General features: G+C 37.1%; 1 protein-coding gene across 1 annotated transcript in view; it reads left to right on the forward strand.

Moving 5' to 3' along the window:
• UNC13C (unc-13 homolog C) overlaps positions 1–21,592 on the forward strand; it is a 656,715-nt gene that overhangs the window by 138,153 nt on the left and 496,970 nt on the right. The window contains exons 2-3 of the mRNA XM_017348010.3: positions 15,040–15,062; positions 15,643–15,707. Of these exons, the coding sequence (XP_017203499.2) occupies positions 15,040–15,062; positions 15,643–15,707 (88 nt within the window). The remainder of the gene's footprint in view (positions 1–15,039; positions 15,063–15,642; positions 15,708–21,592) is intronic.

Consider the following 21,592-nt stretch of genomic DNA (forward strand, 5'->3'; position numbering starts at 1 on the left):
CTCCTCTCTCTCTCTCTCTCTCTCTATATATATATATATATATATACCACATTAGTGTTAAAATTTTTATTTCAACCATCAAATATGGAAAACCCAAGAGGAAAAGGAAAGTATATTGAATATGCTTTCCAACAGTTGCTCTTACATGTACACATGCTTACTTTCTGGGTGTTCTAAAGTTCCTTCTGTTGTCATTCTCCTTCTGTTTAGAAAGCTCCCTGTGCCAGTCTAGTTAGAGTAGGTCAGCTAACACCGTAGTCTCATAGTTTTCCTTCAACTGATAATTACTTGGTTTCTGCTCCACACCAGAGGATATGGACGTCTGAGTTTATGTGACCTTCTTTCAGTATATGAAAAGTACGGTGGCGCTTCCTTCTGGCTTGTGTGATTTTGATGAGAAAACCATTGCATGCAAGCTTCTTTCCCTCTACGGTTATGTGGTATTTCTCTCTGGATGCTTCTGACATTTTTCCTTGCTTCTATTGACATTTGATGGTAATGTGTTTGGGCATAAATTTCTTTGAGATTACCTTTTCTGTGCTTTACTCAACTTTTCCCACAGATTTGATTGTGACCTTTTATTTTCCCCCAAATTGGGAAATTTGGAAACCTTTTTAAGAGTCGAATATACCATCTTGTTTTAGAGTGGAAGTTCAGACTTTGTTTCCTGAGATGTCTAGGCAGTTTGCCCTCTTGTATCCCAGTTTTCGAAGTGTCTTATGTTTGTTTTATACATACTATCTAGACGTTTTAGCTGTATTTTATGAAAATAATAGGAAGAGTAGGTTTATGTATTTTTTTTCTAGTAACAGAAATTAATACATTTTAGGCTGTTAAAGCACTATTTTAACTCAGGTAAATACAGTTTTGCTGAATGTGTACACATTTACTACATGTACATGCCACATTAAAATTTCATTTAGCATTTTGTTACCTATGATACTGGTATATAGTTTTTTCATGTACTATCCTTTTCTTGTTTCAGTTTCAGCATTAGGAAATTATGTGTGTATGTGTGTGTGTGTGTTTCTGTGCCCATTCTACATCTATAATTAAATTTGTATTACAGTGGGATTATATGTCTCACAAAGAGTTAATAAAACTTACCTTAAAAACTATCTCATATTCTTTCTAGGGAAAATATTACTAATGTTTCAATTTTCTTAGTAATTATTGGTTTGTTAAATTTTTCTATTATGTTTAATCGATACAGTGATTTTAGATATTTAGATGTATAGTGTGACAAATTAGTGCATTTATACAATGTATAATCATCAGATTAGAGTAATTGCCATATTCACCACCTCATTCCTTTGTGTAGGGAAAATTCAAAATCCTCTATACCAGCTGTTTTCAAAGATGCAATTAATTGTTGTCAACCATAATTATCCTGTGCTATAGAACATTGGAAATGATTCTTCCTATCCAAGTGTATGCCTGCATCTGTTAACCATCCTGCTCTTGCCTGGAACTCATAACCACTATCCTCTATTTCTGTGACATGACCCTTTTTAAACATATGAGTGAGAACTCCATTTGTTTCTTTAAGCCTGGTTTATACTTAACAATGCCCTCCAGTTCCATCCATGCTATTGGGAATGACAGAATTTCATTGTTTTACATGGCTGAATTTTTTTTCAGTTGTGTATGTTCATCACATTATCTTTATCAATCAATCTTCACCAAGGGAGATTTAATAACTTGATCATTATGAATAGAGTTGCAATGAATATAGTGTGGATATTTCTTCTATATACCAATTTCATTCCTTTGCATACATATCAAGTAGTGGGAAATGCTAGATCGTTATGTTTCTAGTTTTCTAAAGAATAATTTATCAGGGCCGGTGCCATGGCTCACTTGGCTAATCCTCCGCCTGCGGTGCTGGCGTCCCATATGGGTGCTGGGTTCTAGTTCCGGCTGCTCCTCTTCCAGTCCAGCTCTCTGCTGTGGCCTGGGAAGGCAGTGGAGGATGGCCCAAGTGCTTGGGCCCTGCACCCATGTGGGACACCAGGAGGAAGCACCTGGCTCCTGGCTTTGGATCAGCGCAGCACGCCGGGCATAGCGGCCATTTTGGGGGTGAACCAACAGAAAAGGAAGACCTTTCTCTCTGTCTCTCTCTCTCACACTGTCTAACTCTATCTGTCAAAAAAAAAAAAGAATAATTTATCTATTTATTTGAAAAATTTCAAAGGCAAGAGAGAGGGAGAGACAGAAAGAGATCTTCCATGCACCGGCTCATTCCCCAAATGGCCACAACAGCCAGAGATAGGCCAGGCTAAACTCAGGAGCCAGGAGCTTCATCCAGGTCTCCCACAAAGGAGTCAGGAGCCCAGACACTTGGGCCATCTTCTGGTACTTTCCCAGGCACATAAGCAGGCAGTGAATCAGCAGTAGAACAGCCAGGATAAGTAGCAACACTCTGTTACGGGATAGTGGTAGCAAAAGTGGTAGCTTAGCCCACCATGACATGTCATCTGCAGCCTGTTTCTAGTATTTAAGGCACCACCACACTGTTTTCCATAATGGCTAATTTACATTCCCACCATCTTCACAACCATACATTTTTTTTTTCTTTTCTAAATAACAGCATCATAACTGTGTCAAAGTGTGTCTCTCTGTGCTTTTAATTTGCATTTCCTGATTACTTGTGTTGAACATTTTTTCATGCATGTGTTGGACATTTGATTTTCTTTTGAGAAGAAAAAGACATTTCCACATTTTAATTAAACTTTTTGCTTTTGATACTGAATGTTTGAGTTACTTACATGTATTTTGGATATTAATCCCTTGTCAGTTGAATAGCTTGATGATATTTTCTCACATTCTGCAAACTGGTTTTGTTGTATTGATTATTTTTTTTGTTGTGTGGATGTTTTCTAGTTTGATATAATCCCATTTGTCTATTTTTGTTGCCTTGCATTTTTTGGGTCATATCCAAAAATTGCTTGCCCAGACCAAAGTCCTGAAGCATTTTTCTGAAGTTTTCTTCTAGAAGTTTCATAATTGTTGGTCTATTCCTTAATTCTTTGATGTATTTTAAGTTGATTTTTCTATGAAGAGAGTGGTCTAATTTAATTTTCTGAGTGTGGATAGTGTTTTCCAGTCATCATTTATTGAAACAAGCTTTTCAGTCTTTATAAAACAAAACAGTTATAAAAGGTGAATTTATTTTCAGGTTCTCTATGCTTTCCCATAGATCTAAATGTCTGTTTTTATGCCATTACAATACTGTTTTGGTTACCACAGTCAGGTGCAAAATACTTCCAGCTTCCTTCTTTTTGTTCAGGATTGATTTGGCTGTTTGGGAACCTTTTGTTCTCCATATGCGTTTTAGGACTCTTGTATTTCTGTGAACAATGTCCTTTCTCCTTTGAGAGGCTTGTGTGGAATCTGTAAATTACTTGCAGTATTATAGGTATTTTAACAATATTAGTTCTTTTAAAGCTTGAACATGGAATCTATTTACATTTCATTTTTTTAAAAGATTTATTTATTTATTTAAAAGTCAGAGTTACACACAGAGAGAAGGAGAGGCAGAGAGAGAGAGAGAGAGAGAGAGAGGTCTTCCATCCACTGGTTCACTCTCCAGCTGACCCCAAGGGCCAGGAGCCAGGAGCTTCCTCTGGGCCTCCCACGCCGACGCAGGGGCCCAAGCACTTGGGCCATCTTCTACTGCTTTCCCAGGCCCTAGCAGAGAGCTGGATCGGCAGTGGAGCAGCTAGAACTTGAACCCATATGGGATGCCGGCGTGGCAGGCAGCGGCTTTATCTGCTACACCATAGCGCCAGCCCCTACATTTAATTTTTTAAAAGTTTTCTTCAGTTTCTTTCACCTATGTTTTCTAAATTTCATTGGATAGATCATTCACTTTCTTTATTAAAATTATTCCAAGACATTTTATTTATTTTATAGCTCTTGTGATTTGGACAGATTTTTAAATTTCTTCCTCAGTATTTGCATTACCATTTTATAACAATATTGACTTGTAAATGTTTACTTTGTATTCTGGAGTCTTCCTGAATTCATTGATTGCTCTGACAGTTTTTTAAGATCTTTTGATTTTTTTTTCTATATAGAATCATATCATCTACTACCAGGAGTATTATTTCTTCCTTCCATGTTTCGATGTCCTTTATTTAGTTCTCTTTCCTTAGTGTTCTGTGTAAGATTTCTGATATTATGTTGAATAAGATTGGTGGCAGTAGAATCCATGTCTTATTCCTTGTCTTAGATGATTTTGGTTTTTCTCCATTTAGTATGTTTTGTCTGTGAAATGGTTCATACATAATTATAATTCATTCATTGTATCCTTCGTTTTTTTAAAGATTTTATTTATTTATTTGAGAGGTAGAGTTATAGACAGTGAGAAGGAGAGACAGCGAAATAAAGAAAGGTCTTCCCTCCATTGGTTCACTCCCCAAATGGCCGCCACGGCCAGAGCTACGCCAATCCGAAGCCAGGAGCCAAGTGTTTCTTCCTGCTCTCCCACGCGGGTGCAGGGCCCAAGCATTTGGGCCATCCTCCACTGCCTTTCCAGGCCACAGCAGAGAGCTGGACTGGAAGAGGAGCAGCCGGGACTAGAACCGGCGCCCATATGGGTTGCCGGCACCACAGGCAGAGGATCAACTCACTGCGCCGTGGCGCCGGCCCCGTATCCTTCATTTTTAAGATTTTTCTCAAGAAGGGATGTTGAAAAAAATGAATGCATTTGAGTTTGGTGTGAATTCTGAACCCCTACATGTTTTTGTGCAGGCTTGAGATGCCTATTTTCCATGGGTAAGTCTTTTGCATGCATGGCCCTAAATGGACAGACTATTTCTTTATTACTGATCCATTCTCATGTATAATTCTTATCTTCATTTATATTATATGAGTGCGTTTATGCTATATTCTTTAGGTAGCCACAGAGAATTTTAGCTTTTGTTATGCAGAGATTTTGTTAGGTGGATTTGCCTGTAATATAAAACTTCCATGAGGAGAAGTGATGCTTATCTTTATTTTTAAGAGTTTCATTCCAAGTCCTTTGCATGATGCTTAACACTTAGAGGTGACGTGATGGCTGGTGAATGAATGAAAGGATGAATGAATGAATGAAATAGTCCACCAACTCTATGAAAATTTGATATTCTCTTAACTCACTATTGGTTTTGAATTGCTACTTCATTTGTGGTGATTGGGAAATTGTGTTTTTGTTTATGAAATCAGATAAAGTTTAAAGTTTTGGGGCCAGCGCCATGGCTCACTTGGTTAATCCTCCGCCTGCAGTGCCAGCATCCCATATAGGTGCCGGGTTTTAGTCCCAGTTGCCCCTCTTCCAGGCCAGCTCTCTGCTGTGGCCCGGGAGTGCAGTGGAGGATGGCCCAAGTGCTTGGGCCCTGCACCCACATGGGAGACCAGGAGAAGCACCTGGCTCCTAGCTTTGGATCAGCGCGGTGCACCTGCCACAGCGGCGCCGGTCGTAGCGGCCATTTGGGGGGTGAACCAACGGAAGGAAGACCTTTCTGTCTCTCTCTCTCTCACTGTCTATAACTCTACCTGTCAAATAAATAAATAAAGTTTTAAGAATTATGTTATCAGCCTTTGTATGTATTTTTTTATTTTTATTCTATTTATTTATTTTTAACAGGCAGAGTTAGCAGTGAGAGAGAGAGACAGAGAGAAAGGTCTTCTTTTTTCCATTGGTTCACCCCCAAGTGGCCGCTATGGCTGGCGTGTTGCCGCCAGCACACTGCTCAGATCCAAACCAGGAACCAGGTGCTTCCTCCTGGTCTCCCATGCGGGTGCAGGGCTCAAGGACCTAGGCCATCCTCCACTGCACTCCCGGGCTACAGCAGAGAGCTGGACTGGAAGAGGAGCAACCGTGACAGAATCTGGCACCCCAACCAGGACTAGAACCCGGGGTGCCGGCGCCACAGGTGGAGGATTAGCCTAGTAAGCTGGGGCACTGGCCAGCCTTTGTATGTATGTATGGAAATGTGTTACATATGGACTAGAGGGCAGAAACCTTCTGTATCATCTTATTCAGGATGATTGTCCAGAGAACTAGACTTGATTTCTAAAAACAAAAAATAAAATCCTATCCATGTTTATGTCATTCTCTTGTTTGAAAACATTCTGAGATTGTACATTGCAATTAAAGTATAATTTATATTCCTTAATAATGAAAGACTCTCATTCTACGAATCTTTTTTTTTTTTTTTTGACCTTTCGTTTCCTGTCATTCAAATGTCACACTATCGTGTCTCAATTTTTAGTACTCTACTTCCAGGATCCAAAGCCTTTTCAAATTCTGTTCCCTCTGCCAAGACTACCTTTTTATACATGAGAAGCAAGTATTCACGACCTATCTCCCCCACAAATGCTTCCGGCATCCTATGTCTTCTCTGGCTGAATTGTTGGGGAATATCTCTTTTGTGTTTCCATATCACTTCATTCATTTCTTTCGAATATCCTTATATGTCATACTGTCATTTTGACTCAATATTTCAGGTTACCTCCAGGCATAAGTGAGCAATCAGAAGTGTAAGAGAAATGTAAGAGAAATTAATCTCTTGTTCCCACACAGCTGTATCCAGAAATACATCTGCAATTTGTGCAATGGAGAAGTGCTTCCTCTGTACTGGCAGCGTGTAATGAATGTTGCTAGCTTAGAAGACAAATGAAATAATTCAATTAAAGTGCAGGTTATAAACTGATTTGTAGACTTGCCAGCATATAGTAGGTAATTTACAAAACGTAATGACAGCTCATTATGTTAATGATTATCCTCTGCACTGTTCTCAGCTCTTCTGTGATGACTTTCTCAGGCATACTACATACATTTTTTAAAATTTTATTTATTTAAAAGGCAGAGTTATAGAGAGAGCAAGGTCTTCCATCTGCTGGTTCACTCTCCAAATGACTACAATGTCCAAAGCCGGGCTGATCTGAAGCCTGGAGCCAGGAGCTTCTTCCTAGTTTCCCATGCAGGTGCAGGGGCCCAAGGACTTGAACCATCTTCCACTGCTTTCCCAGGCCATAGCAGAGAGCTGGATTGGAAGTGGAGCAGCCAGGACTTGAAGCAGCACCTATATGGGATGCCAGCACTGCAGGTGGTGGCTTTACTGGTTACACCACGGTGCTGGCCCCACTACATACCTTTTTATAGTCATGTGTGTATATGTGAGTGTGAGTGTGTGTGTAGTCATGTGTGTATATGTGAGTGTGAGTGTGTGTGTGTGTTTGGTGGTGGTATATAAAGCAAAACTGCTTCCAGAGAACAATTGTATCACTAGTGAGGGACTGATGTTATTATGAAGTATTTCAGAGCAGAGAAGTTTAAGGGGATTCATATTGTAGATGGGATAGAAATCAAGTTATTTACAAACTTAGAAATCTCTTCCATCCAATCTTCCTTCAGAAAGTATCTTATAGTGTAGATAAAATATCAAGCAAAGAAACACAATAGTTTCAACTTTTGTCTTAGAAGTTGTACATTGGTACATATGGATCAAATTTAGGCATTTAGGATGAATGTTACATAGTTCTTTTTGGGAATAATTGGTGCATATGTATTCCTTGTTTGCGAGAACATCACTGCACATATTGAAACAGAACCTTGGAATTTGTAGCTAGATTCCTAGATGAATGCTGCTCAAATTTTCATATTTAATTTATATATGAAGGAACACTGAAGTGGAGGGAGATAACATTGCTTCAGATCATGTTCAAATTTCCTCTTGGGGGTGTGCAGATAAGAACCTCTGATGGATCTAAACTCACGAGATACACATATATTCTATGCACTCCTGTATACTCAAGATGTTAGCATTTTATACCCCTCTTGAGTGTGATTCAATAGAATAATGTTGTTCCACTGGTAAATATTTTATCAGTTTTATCTAAAATACCTAGTTCATGAAATTTGGGACACTGAAAATGGATAGCCACTAGAACCTCACTTTAATCACATTTTTATGGCAAATTCTCCTATGAAGTAGATGAATGCACCAGGGCTGTGCGTTGATGACATTTAAGTCACTGAACTGCAAAGTTGCCTTGTTATGAAATGATCTGATTTTCCAGACAGAGGAGACTGAAAGCAACGTTTAGGCACAAGCTACACTATGTGCAGTAAAAGACAAAATTCATCAAGGAACAAAGCCTTTGTGTTTGCATGTTTGTTATATATACATATACATTTGTATATGTATAAACATACTTACATGATTCTATAAATGTATTTGTTTTATATTTGTATCACACTACTTCTAAAGTAATATGGCAGCCTCTTATTGTATCATTTTTATTTGTTTTTTAATTGAAGTCTGATTGACTAGTAAGAATTATGTGATATGGATCCCTAATGAGATATATGGTGTGCAAATATTTCTCACGATCCTTTATGCTGCATTCCCTTTCTTTTAAATTATTATTTCCTTTGCTATGCAGAGCTTTTTAGTTTGGCAAAGCTCCTTCTATCTCCTTATTTTGCTTTTGTTGGCTGTGCTTCTGATGTCATATCCAAAAAAATCATTGCCAAGATCATTGCCAAGGTTTTTTTTTTTTTTTTTTTTTTTTTTTACCTTTCTAAGTTGTCTTCTAGGATTTTTTTGGTTTTAGGTTTTACGGCCAACTCTTTATTTTGCATTAATTTTCCTTTATGGCATAATAAGATAACAGCACAATTGTATTCCTTTCTATGTATTCCATCTCCCCACCACCATTTATTGCAGAGTCTATCCTTCCTGCATTTGGTAGTCTTGGCACCCGTATCAAAGATTAGGTGACCATATGCACCTAGGTTTATTTCTGGGATCTCTAAATCTGTTCCATTGCTCTGTGGTTCTGCATTTATGCAAGTATCAAATTGTTTGGTTTCTGAAGCCTTGTCATATAGTTTGAATATAGGATACATGATGACTCCAGCTTTGTTCTTCGGTCTGCAGATCGCTTTCTCTGTAGGATGTTTTTGTGGTTTCACATAAACTTTTGAATTGCTTCTGTGTATGTATGTGTCTAAAATGTAATCTGGAGGGAGATTACACTCAATCTGCCAATCACTTTGCATAGCATGAACATTGTAATGACGCAGGTTCTCCTGGATGTATATTGGGATTATGGCCCAAGGAGACCATCAGAAACTAAAAATATGACAAATTAAAAATGTGTTTAGTATGCTAACCTAACAAACCCACAGGTTAACAGCATAGTGTACTATCATTTATTACTGATATGTGGCTAACTGGGAGCTGGGGCTTCCTTGCCCAGTATCACAATTGTGTATTGTACCCCATATCCCTAGCCTGGGAGCAGAGCAGAATCAAATGAAGTACACTTTGTGCTGAATGCTTGTCACTCTTGCAAAATCATAAGTTAGGGACTGTCTATATTCTTTTAATCTGTAAACTCTGGGTATCTTTCTGCTTATTGGGATTTTTCTCAAATTTCATAAATCTTGTAATAGTTTTCAGTGTAGTTTTACAGATTTTGGTGTATAGATCGTTCATCCCTGTGGTTTAATTTATATCCAGGTACTTTACTCTCTTTAAAGCTATTGTAAATGGCAATGTTCCTTTGATTTTCTTTTTTAAGAATTTTTATTTTAATTTTTAATTAGTTTTTTAGATTCAATGTGCTTTTGAGATAACATATTTTAAATTTATATTACAGCAAAAAGGTTTAATAATTCACTAAATAAGAAGTTTAACAACTAAAAAGCAAAAAGATCCTAGTTTATGGGAATATAGACAATGACTATAAACAATAAATGAAAGGAAAAATTACCATTTCACCCATATATGGTAAATATTTAAGTAATCATGTAATATATAGAATCATGTAATATACAGAAAAGCTGTTGATTTTAATAAGTTTTTTTTTTTTACCTTGTCACATTACTTTTTTATATTAAGAATTTTTTTCTGGAGTCTTTGGGTTTTATTATATATATATAAGCATGCCACTTCCACACAGAGAGAATTTAACAACTTCCTCTGCAATTTAAATGTGATTTCTTTTCTAGTCTGTTTGCTCTGGCTAATACTTCTAGTACTTTGTTGAACAGAAATAGTAAGAGTGTCTTAATTCCAATCTCCTAAGACAAGTTTTCAGCTTTTCACTGCTCAGTTAACTGTGAATTTTATATACGCTTTTCTTATTTTAAAATCCATTCCTTCTATAACTAATTTTTTGAGCATTTTTAGTCTCTCTCTCACTGTCCACTCTGCCTGTCAAAAAATAAAAATAAAAATAAAAATAAAAAATAAAAATTGAGCATTTTTAGATTTACAGCATGTTGTTTTGCCAAATACTTTCCTCCACTTATTGAGATAATCATGTAATTTTTGTCCTTTGTTGTGTTAATGTTGTGTATTATATCTGTAGATTTGTGTAAGCTGTACCAGTCTTGCATCCCAGAGATAAATCCAACTGGATCTTAATATATGATATTTTAAATACATTGTTAAATTGGATTTGCTAGCATTTTTAAAAGTCAACACAACAAATCTTTTTTTTATTTATATAAAAGGAACAGATTTGTAGGGTTAAACTTATGATTATAAAAAAAATTGAGGGGCTGGCACTGTGGCAAAGTAGGCTAAGCCTCTGGCTGTGGTGCCAACTTGCCAAAGGGGTGCCAGTTCCTGTCTCAGCTGCTCCTCTTCCAATCTAGCTCTTTGCTATGGCCTGAGAAAGCAGTGGAGCATGGCCCAAGTGCTTGGGCCCCTGCATCCATGTGGAAGACCTGGAAAAAGCTCCTGGTTTCATATCGGCCCACCTTTGACTGTTACGGCTGTTTGAGAGTGAACCAGCAGATTCTGTAGCTCAGTAGGGCGACTACAAGTAATGTCAATATACTGTATATTCCTCTATTTAATAAACAAAATGGAAGATAGAACTTTGGAGGTTTTCACCATAAAGAAATGTTAAACATTTGAAGAGATAGATACATTTACCCTGATTACATATTGTACAATGTATGTATGATTATATAGAGATTATATGTACATATGTATGTGTATGTAATCTCAGAACATCACATAGTGTCCCATAAATATGGACAATTTTTGTCTGTCAAAAATATTTTTTAATAAAAAGAAACAAAAGTGAAAAAAGCCTAACTTTTGTTAGTGGCTTGGCTTGTGGAGCAACTGCAGTCTTTACATGGTGTTCTCTCCACATTTCTCCTGTTTATGCTATGCTAATCACAGTATATTTAGACCACAATCTACTCTAGTATAACTTTATTTTAGCCAGTTACACCTGCAACAATCCTCTGCCCTCAAACCAAGCCACATTCTGAGATACCAAGCATTTGGACTTTAACCTAAGAATTTCAGAAGGGCACATTTCATCCATTAATACAAATAATCTCTCAGCATCACTTTCTTAAAAAGGTTATTTATCAAAAATAATAGAGATAGCTAGAGCTTTTCTGTGACTTTGATGATAATTTTCACTTCCATTAACTTTGTGTTACAGTGTTTGATTCATGATATCCTCAAGAACCTTGGGAACTATTTTTTGACACCATTAAAGTTAAAATCTCGATCCTACTCTGCTAACTTTATCGTAAGATTAGGAGCAGTTTTAATAAGTTGGATATTCATGCTTATTGTATTCAAATTTATGAATTTTCTATGACCTTTAAATTTGAACCTACCTCTCATTCCACAGTTTTAGTAAGTACTATTTTTCATTTTTTCTCTAATTATTTTGTATTTAATTCTTTAACACATGTGGAACTTTGTATAAGTCGAGAATACAAACGAATATTACAATTCTTATACCCTGTCTAACCACTAATACTAATCAGTGCTTTTCTTTTTCTTTGATAAAAATATGTCTTCTTGGTTATTGATTAAAGATTTTCTAGTCACATTTATATTTCACTGATTTTTAAATATATTGTTTTAGCAGGATCATACTGTTTCAGCTATTAGAAATTCTTAATATTTTTATTGATTGTCCTCATAAACTTCTTTTTAAAAAGTCTTAGATATTTTCATTTGTTTTACCAGTTATATTTGAAATCACGTCAACTTAGGTCAACTTCAAATTACAACAGTCTGCCATTCTTATACAATTTTGGCAATTAATTTTGTAAAGTCTTTGATAATTATTCACCTCCCATCAGAGGAATATGGAATGATATTTCCCTATTTTGGGGGGAATATAAAGTGGTGTAGCTTGTGAAGCTTTTCATTCGCTGTTTGGGAAACATTTCTGGTGATCTACATTGCAGAAATATGGCACAAGCTCAGAAGAGGGGGTTAAAATACTGACTATCATCAAAGAACTCAGACCCGGAACTGCGGATGAGGAAACTGGCAAAAGATGATGATGAATGGAAAGCGGTGCTCAGTGTGCAGTCCTCAAAACGAGGGCCATAGATCCTGGAGCAGTGATCAGTTTCTAGGAGAGGGGGCGATAGCTTCAGCTCAGTTTTGGAGGAATGACAGGCAGTTTTTTGGTTGTTACAGAGGAAGGAAACATCCAATTTCAAACAGCATGGCACAGAATAGAACCTAAGGAATTTAATTATGGCTGAAATTTAGGATGTGGATGAAGAATGATGAGTCATGAGACTGAAGCTGATGGGCTTCGGATTTTTTTTTTTTTTTCATGACAGTAATGATTATTATTGCTGGGTTTTAAGGATGGTAACATGATCACATCTGTATTCTAAGAAGATTTCAGAGGGAGAAAATAGAAGGGAGACAAGAAAGAGTCAATGTGAGCAATAGGATTCATTGATAATTAGTAGATCTATACTGAATGTATGAATGAATGATTGGAATAGTGAATGAAACAAGGCATTAACAGATTTAGCAGTGAGAAAGTAATTGACAACTTTGGTAGGATTAGTTTTCTTGAATAGGATGGCTGAGCTGGATGGCATTTCAATGGGAGAATGAATACAAAGTACTCATCCAAATATTGGGTGTTTTTTTAAAAGATTTATTTATTTACTTATTTTATTTGAAAGGCAGAGTGACACAGAGCGAGAGAGAGACGGAGTCAGAGAGAGGAAGTGGTATTTCATCTGTTGATTCACTCCCCGAACTGTTGCCTCCAGGCCTTCCCAGGCACATGATTAGGGAGGTGGAATGTAAGTGGAGCAGCCAGGGCTTGAACCAGCACTTGAATATGGGATGTTAGTGTCACACAATACAGCTTATCCCATTGTGCCACAATGCCTGCCCTAGTGTGGGGCATATGAAATTAATCTTAATGAATTTACAAACTAGTCATTGCTAATATGTAAGAAATACCTTTTACTGTTATTAATTTTTTATATATTAACCAAATACAAAGTTACTTTATTAACTATTTTATTAACACGTATAGTTTGCCAGGTGAATTTGTTTTGTTTTCTGAATATGAAATTATAATTATTGAAAATAACAACTTTGTACACTGACTTCTATTTATATTGTTTATTTCTATTCATGTTTTAGTATATTGGGTAGAGTTACTAGAAATAAAATGGTGATAGTAAACAGTTTTGTTATACTTTTCATGATGGTAGGAGCACCCTGATATCTTAGATATAAGTTTATGATTCTGAAAGTGAGTCTATGAACATATTAAACCTAAGGAATACCCATTCCTGTCATATCTTATTAGGTTTTAAAAATTATTTGAAACTTTGAAATTATATCAAGTTATTTTTGGGTATCTAGTGAAATTCAGGTTCATATTTTCTGAGCAATTAATGTGTAACATTATATTAGTCATTCATAACTTTAAATCATCCTTGAGATAAAGTCATCTTGAATATGGTGTATTATCCTGAATAACACTGGACTTTATTTCTCATATTTTACTTAGTACTTTAAAATATGTATGATAATAAATAAGATTTTTTTATTACTATATAGTGAATTTTATGTTTTATGTTTGAATATATAGCTCTGAGATATTGGAACATTTGCATGGAAACGTCTAGTGATGGTATTTAATCCATGCATAATGAGTCAGGAATTCTAACACATTTCAGATTTCATCAATAAGGGTCATCATTGAGCTATATGATCTGAGGCAAATCTATATGTCGTGGAGCTCATCTACATACACCAATGGTTTGAACTAACAGAGCTCCAGGCTCTAGCGTTCTGCCAACACGTATACAATTTTGTGCTAATAAACAAAGCTGAATACATTTGAGAGCAGTAGCACTGTGCTAAGTAAAAATATACCATGTCCTTTTGACCCTGATGGATTTAAGCCCGAGTTTACAAAACAAATGAGCAAACAACAACAAAAATTCAATATTCTGTTGTCTACCTACGAGGGTTCCTGAGCAATTTAAAGTGGAAAATGTTGCCCCTGTGATTTCCCTTCGATTGATTGCACTGGAAGACGATGGGACACCCACCCCTTACCTGAAACATGCATCTAAAAAAGCAGCAGATGCAGCAGGGAAGCCACGGATTTGTGTCTGTCTGACCTCTGCCATTTGCTTTGTGATCTTTATCCCTGTGGGCATCATTTTTCTTATTTGTAACTTGGGTTCAGTTTGATTCATCTTTTGGTTCTCAATTTCTATGAAATGAGAAGCCATAAATAAATAACTCCTTTAGAAAAAAATTTATATAGTCATCTGAGTTTTATTTTCATAAGTATTGATCTCAGTTGATCCTCTCGATAATATTGTGAAGCAGTTAAGCAAGGTACTGGTAAATTAGTTTGAGAATGTAGTCTAGTCTCCTCTCCAAAGGATTTTATAGTTTGTACAATGTGTTTAGCAAGTTTCAGAGCTCCAGTTAGAACACAGGACTTGTGATTCAACTGCATTATTTTATAGTATGACACGTGTTGTCCTTCATGAAACCTTGTGATCACCTTTTATACTTTTCAAGCATTCTGTCATGTTTTCCTGCTTGTTAAATTATGACGATGGACTGTCCCTATCCCCTTGGGGTTCAGCCTTGAAGCTCTTTTCATTTTGTTTTAAACGATGTAACAGTAATGCTTGTTCATATGTATGTTTAAATAATTTCTTGAAAAGTACTCCATCTAACATCCCTTCTTTTCCTGATTCTCTTTCAGATAGCAGTTCTGTGGATGAAAAGGTTTTAAATCATACTTTTTCTTCCCTCCTGAGGGATCTTGTCTTTTGTACATGTTTGTTTGTGACATACTAGGCTTGTTTTTGTTCCTCTGTTTCGATTGTGAAATGTGCATGTTATCCCAGCTTTCCATTCTTTGGTTGTCTTTTAAGTGTGCCCTGATATGTTGCATTTATGAAGAGGTTACACCTTGCCAGCTGCGCTTACTTTAGCTTACTCTTGCCTACCTAGGGGTCTGCTACGGTCAAACACAGCATCTGTTCTTAAGTCTGGCTAAATCATGACCTTCCTGACTGATTCATGATCATCACTGTGCATATCAAGTTTTAAGGGCAAATCGTGTGTGGAATATGATATATTTTTACTGGACTCTGCCAATGCTATTGTTGAAGTGCTGACGGCCAGTTTCAAAACCACCACTCCCAAAAACACAGCTTTGACTTGGAGCTGACCCTGCTTAGCATCTGTCATACTAGGTGTTAACGTGTGTAGTACAGTTGACCTGTGTCCCAAATTCGTCTATGATCAGTGGTATTGTGCTAAAAGATTGTTTTGTTTTGTTTTCTCTCATTCTTCATTTAAGGCTCGAATAGTAAGTGGCAGTGATTTGGATGCTTCCAAATTCTCTTCTCTGCAGGTGTTTGGTGGGTAAGTAGTACTTCATGATCTTTCTCATGAACTCCTTCATTTAATGGTGCTTGTGTGCTCTCAACATGTAATTTGGGTGTAGTATATTTCATGATGGTCTAATTATCTAGCCTCAATGTTGCTTCCATTTTTCATAATAATCTTTTTTATTAGAAAAATGATACACATGCTCATGACTAAAATTGCTAACACTGTGGATCTATTTGTATATGTTATTGTTCCATACACGAGTCCAACTGTTGCGTGGATAAATTTACATTATTACAGTTATGCTAATTTTTGGTGTAGGTGTTTGCACTTAATGAAATGTGCAATATCCGTCCATATCCATAACTCAATGAACATAAGCTATACCATTATTTTCCACAGTTGCATAATGTTACATTTAATGGATGTGACAAAGTAAAATTTAATAATAGCATCCTGTTTAACGCCCCAAGGGTACACACTGCACTTACATGCTCATAGGTCTTCTGTGTGCTTGCGTATATACCTACATCTGTGGTTCCAGAAGACACATAGCTTTTATTCTGATCTCTGTGCGTTTTGAGATGAACCAGACCATTCCATATGTAAACATATAAGCAACAATTTAGTACCAATTTTTTGGTAAGTACCAGTTGTTTCATGAATATTGTATCATTTAATCCTTATAGTGGCCTATGAGGTAAGTACTATTTTGATTTTTATTTTATAAAAAAGAAAACCAATGCACAAAACACTTAGAAAACTTTCCAGTAATATAGCAAGTAAGTGTTAGTCAGTATGCAAACTCAGTTAATCTCATTCTAAAGTCTATTATCTTAACCACTATGCTATATTTCTTTTGTTTCATTATTTCTTAGCAATATAAATATTTCAAAATATTCATATAATTTATTAATGAATTATTCTGTTAGATAATTTTGAAGTTATTTTAGGTATAAATAACAAATGTATTGTAATAGAGCTTTAAAGTGCAATTTGTATAACCAAGTTTATGCATTGCATACCATCTATCTATCTGTGTGTCTGCCTATCTATTACCTGTCTACTTGTTTATTTCTAGCTATAGCCATAGAGGTATACATTAGGTTTTGGATAAATGTTGAGATTTTAATATATTTGTGTACAATATTATAGAAGCAGAATTTGGGGATATATTTTAGGGAAATTTATGGAAAATTTTAGTTTATTTTGTAATTCTCTCATTCTTTGAAAATTAATTTGTTAACAATATCTGCGTGTTCCCTATTTTAAATGAGACATTTGAATGATTTAAATTTTCAAATTTAAACTACAAAATTATAAATATATAATGACTTCCCAGTAGAAGTCATTAAGGTGTAATTTCTGTTATGTATATAACTTCAATGTCCTTATAATAAATAAGTGCAGAATTACATTTTTACACGATATCACAATGATTTAAATAGGTTATAAAAACTACCTGCTGTCAAAGGTCATTATGATTCAGCCACAGAAAATTCAGGTAATAAATAGATTAATCTCTCTTTACTACCCCAGATATACTTTATTTACTAAAAATGATAACTTGGCAAATTGAATAAAATGGTTAGCTTTGAACATAATCATGTGGATTCCACTTTAATTATGAGAAAATGTTGTAGCATACTCTTGGAGGTTTAACTGAGTTAATGATCTTTCAGACCCTGCCCCTCCCCACCCACTGTAGTGACATCAGCCTCTTCCTAACAGCTTGATTTCCTAACCTATGTCTGAATATACACAATTATCATGGCTAACGTAACAGATTTAGGCTACATCCATGCTTTTGTTAAGTGTATGTTGTGGTGAATGTCTGGCTAAACTAGGTCATCTTTGCATATTTCATTAGATTTTTTCTGCACCATTTTTAGAGAACTACCTATTTCTAGGACTTTCTAAGAGATGTGGAAATTATGATGGTATGAGATGGGGGGTGATAATTTGTAGTCACCTAGGGAGCTTGTCATTTCCTGAATGCTTATTTCTTCTTGATGTACCTGTAGTTTATGTTAAAATATGAGCCTTCGATCGCAAACTCTTTCAGAAAGATTCTACAGTTCTTCCAATAGTCCAGCTTCTGTTGTCCTGGAAAGCAAGGACTGGAGAAACCTGAAAAGAGGGCATCACTGCTTCCGAATGGCAGTGCTGCTGCCTCGCGCACTCTTCTCTCTCAACGTTCCTGATGAGTCAGAGCCAAAGCACATTCACCCTTCCTTCCTTCTCCAGTGTCGGGGAAAGAATAGTGCACACCCACTGAAACCAGATAATGGCATTAAGATATATGCTTTCTGATTCCTGCTCAGCTCTCTGTACATTTCCTGTAAGTGTTCTGGGGGGAAAAATGTCAAACATTATTCTATTTTTGCATCTGCCAAGGCAAGCATCCAGACAAGGCTTTGGGGAACAAACTGGAAGGGGGCAAGAGAAACTGTGAAAGCACGACTTTAACAGATTTCGGCGATTTTTACCATATATGTAAGCAAAGAGTCATATAGAAAGCACACAAAAAGACATGTTGAGATATATAACATATTTGGGGTCAACATCTCAAATAGAAAACAGAAATGCAACAGGAGTAGGCAAGGGGAATCTATGATTTGGGTCTACATCCGTGGAAAGATAGGTGGGAAGGAAGAAGGATGAGATACACAGTCTTAACCAAGAAAGTATGGGACGAGTGGAGAGCCCTAGAGGAAAGGGGCCTGCGCCTGGTATTCACGGCCAACTCTAGTATCCACACTGTGTTTAGCCATTGGCTGGGGCAGCATGGGGAGAGTGTGGCCCCGAGGTGAATGCTGCAGTGGATTTTGGAGGTATGGTTGCTGGAGCTGTGGTCAATCCTGCTCTCAGCAAATTCTCTGCTAAGGAATCTGAGTGCTACTTGTTCATGGCTCCCCAGCATCAGCTTGTTGAAACCACACTCCAAATGATAGTGAATGAAGTTGTGAAATCGTACGGATATCCTCTCCAGACAAGAATCATCTTTTTAATTAGGATAACATCCCTTTAGAACTCCGATTGCTCATCATTTAAGTTCACCATTTCCTGGACATTTGTATTCAAAGTTCCATTGGTTGCATTTGGAAAACCATTTCAAAGTTTCTATATATTTTAGTTTCTTTCTACTCTCAAATTACCAGCCTTGCATATAGCAGAATTCAGGCAGGGGCAACCAGTTTTCTGCAGAATGGTTCTCGTGAGTGCTGAGTTTATTTAGCCTGTCTAGGAGGAAGCCTTTCCCCTTAGCACGGCTCTGAACCAGGCAGGAGCTGCTTTTCCTAACCTCAGCACTGCAGTGTTACCTACCCAGCACTCCCAGGATTACAGAACTTTGTCAGGGAAGAAATGGTGGTGACAAAGGTGAGAAAATGCACAGATGGAAAAATGCAAAGGTCCTGTTGAAGGGCAGGACACTGAGAGACTGCCAAGCAGACAAGGAAAAGCTTCTGTTTCAACCTCATTTTCAAATGTGTACAGTTGCCAAACCAAAAAAAAAAAAAAAAAAAAAAAAAAAAAGAGTTCCAGAATTTCCAAGGTGGTTCAATTAGTGTCATGAAAAAATAACTTTGAGGACTTGAATCAGCCTAAGGTTTTTACAGTTTCTGTTTTAAATTTTGCCTCGATGAAAGCAATTTTTGTTGTCACTATAGGATCCAACATGAATTAGATTGAAAATATATGGATATGACTAGTTCCATAAAATCTTGATATTTCTGTTATAGTTCTGACATTGCTATTAAATCTCTCTATAGTTTAGAAGGTTTCACATTGTCCTCATGCTCTCTTCCCCATTGTAGTCTTGACTTGTGTGCTTAGCCAGGTAAATGCCCAGTGAACAGAAGATAAGGTTGTTCTCACCCTGAGGGGCTCAGTACTTGCCTTTCTTTGTAACACTGGTCCCTCTAGTAGCTGAGAACTCTTTGTTTCAGTAGTTTTTTTCTCTCTCTCTCTCTCTCTCTCTCTCTCTGTTCCACAATCCAAAACTTCCCTATCCTGTTGGTTAATGTCCCTACTTCTGAAAAATCAGAAATTCTCCTAAGCCTACACAATGGTTGTTTCCACTGCTAGAATCCCTTCTCCCCAGGACAACAGTTCACACTACACAAGCACTCTTGCATGCCCTGGATCAGGTTTTCTACAACGAAAATGGCAGCTCTGGCAAAACACAGCTTCAGTTGCAGTAGCAGGTCACCCTCAGAGGAAAATGGAAGCTTTTGTCTTTAACTTTCTAGCGACTTGCTTTCATAGATGAGTTCCTTTTTACCCTAGAGACTTTGATATGGATATGTTCACTACTGATTTAGGTAGAAGTGAATTCAAAATTCTTATTTACCATAAAGTTATCAGATACAAACAGTGCCCACTTGGACAATTCATTATTGTACATCGATTTAGTTACCATGTCCCTCTTGTTTTTTACTTGCTTGTATTTGTATGGCTGTCAACCTCAACCAGATCCTGGTTGACTCCTCAGTGCTAACTGGGCAATTGAAAACTCATCCCTAAGGGAACCTGCTTCATCACTCATTCTTCCACATCACATCCACTCTACACACTGTTCAAACACAATCCTTGTCTGCTTACGTGAATTTAATATCTCGTCTTCCTGCAGTGTAAGTATAAATCTTTCCACACGACCTCGGCCAGTTTTCTTGTTTCTATTCCTCTCTCTGTCTGTATGGTGGTAAAATATTATCTCCCTTTTCTGAGTGCTCACTTGTTTGTGTCATTCCTGTACTGTGTATCAATTCCTCAGTTGTACACATGTAACAGGATTCTTATGTTCCAAGTTTGTTCTAAACTCTTAACACTTTCAAAGAAATTGAGTTGCTTAAACCATTGCAGGACAGCCCCTTACACCTGTTTGCTTGTATCACGCACAGTCATACCACACGGTAGTGACAGCAGCTGGAAGAAGCCTCATAGGAGACCGGGGAGACTCCAGATTGTATTAGTAATACTGGCCCTCAGCATCCTGCCTGCATCATAACCTGACTTCCAAGACCATGCTTAGGGACAGACTCTTACTCAGGAAAACTGACAGCAGTAGGGCCACCAGCTTTCGAAAACCCATTATCATGAAGTGGTTGCTAGGCTGTTTGCTTCATGTAACCAAGAACACTGCCTATGTAATTGTTTTCCCACTCCCAGGTCTCTCTCCTCTATTTTAAAGTCAACTGGATGCCTCAGTGAGCTCTCTTGGGAATTCAGCAGCACTTGGTATCTTCTCTATTTAGGAGGGTCTGAGATTGTTAGAGTAGACTTTGAGATGAGCCACAGAGACCAGACCCAAGACTGATGGTTTTAATGTGTAGATTTATGAGAAAGTTATCAGGGCCACATTATGGACCCTCTGCATGAGAAATACACTTAGTAGCTGTGTAAGTAAGATAAAATTTACATCTATAGACCATAAACCAGGCTTATAAATACCATAGTTTTCTTGAAGTGGATTATAAATAATTTCTTTTCACTATATATTTTCCTGAAGCAATAGCAGCCAATAAAAAAAACTAGCTCAAAGATTTTGAGTTAGTGGTCTTGAGATCAAGCTACTGCTTTCTCATAGTATACCAAGTTAAAGATTTTTCATGATCTCATTTCCTGACCTGAATTTGTAGCTTAACATTCTTGCCGTTTAGTAATAGGTCATAACCTAGGAAGGCTACTTGAATGTTGTTGCTCACAGTCAATTCAGGGATGGTGTGTAAGATTCCCTCATCGGCCGGCGCCGTGGCTCACTAGGCTAATGTTCCTCCTGCGGCACCGGCACCCCAGGTCCTATTCCCGGTTGGGACACCAGATTCTGTCCCAGTTGCTCTTCTTCCAATCCAGCTCTCTGCTGTGGCCCAGGAGTGCAGTGGAGGATGGCCCAAGTCCTTGGGCCCTGCACCCAC

The sequence above is a fragment of the Oryctolagus cuniculus genome, chromosome 12 (genome assembly GCF_964237555.1).
Source record: "Oryctolagus cuniculus chromosome 12, mOryCun1.1, whole genome shotgun sequence".
NCBI classification, from domain to species: Eukaryota; Metazoa; Chordata; class Mammalia; order Lagomorpha; family Leporidae; genus Oryctolagus; species Oryctolagus cuniculus.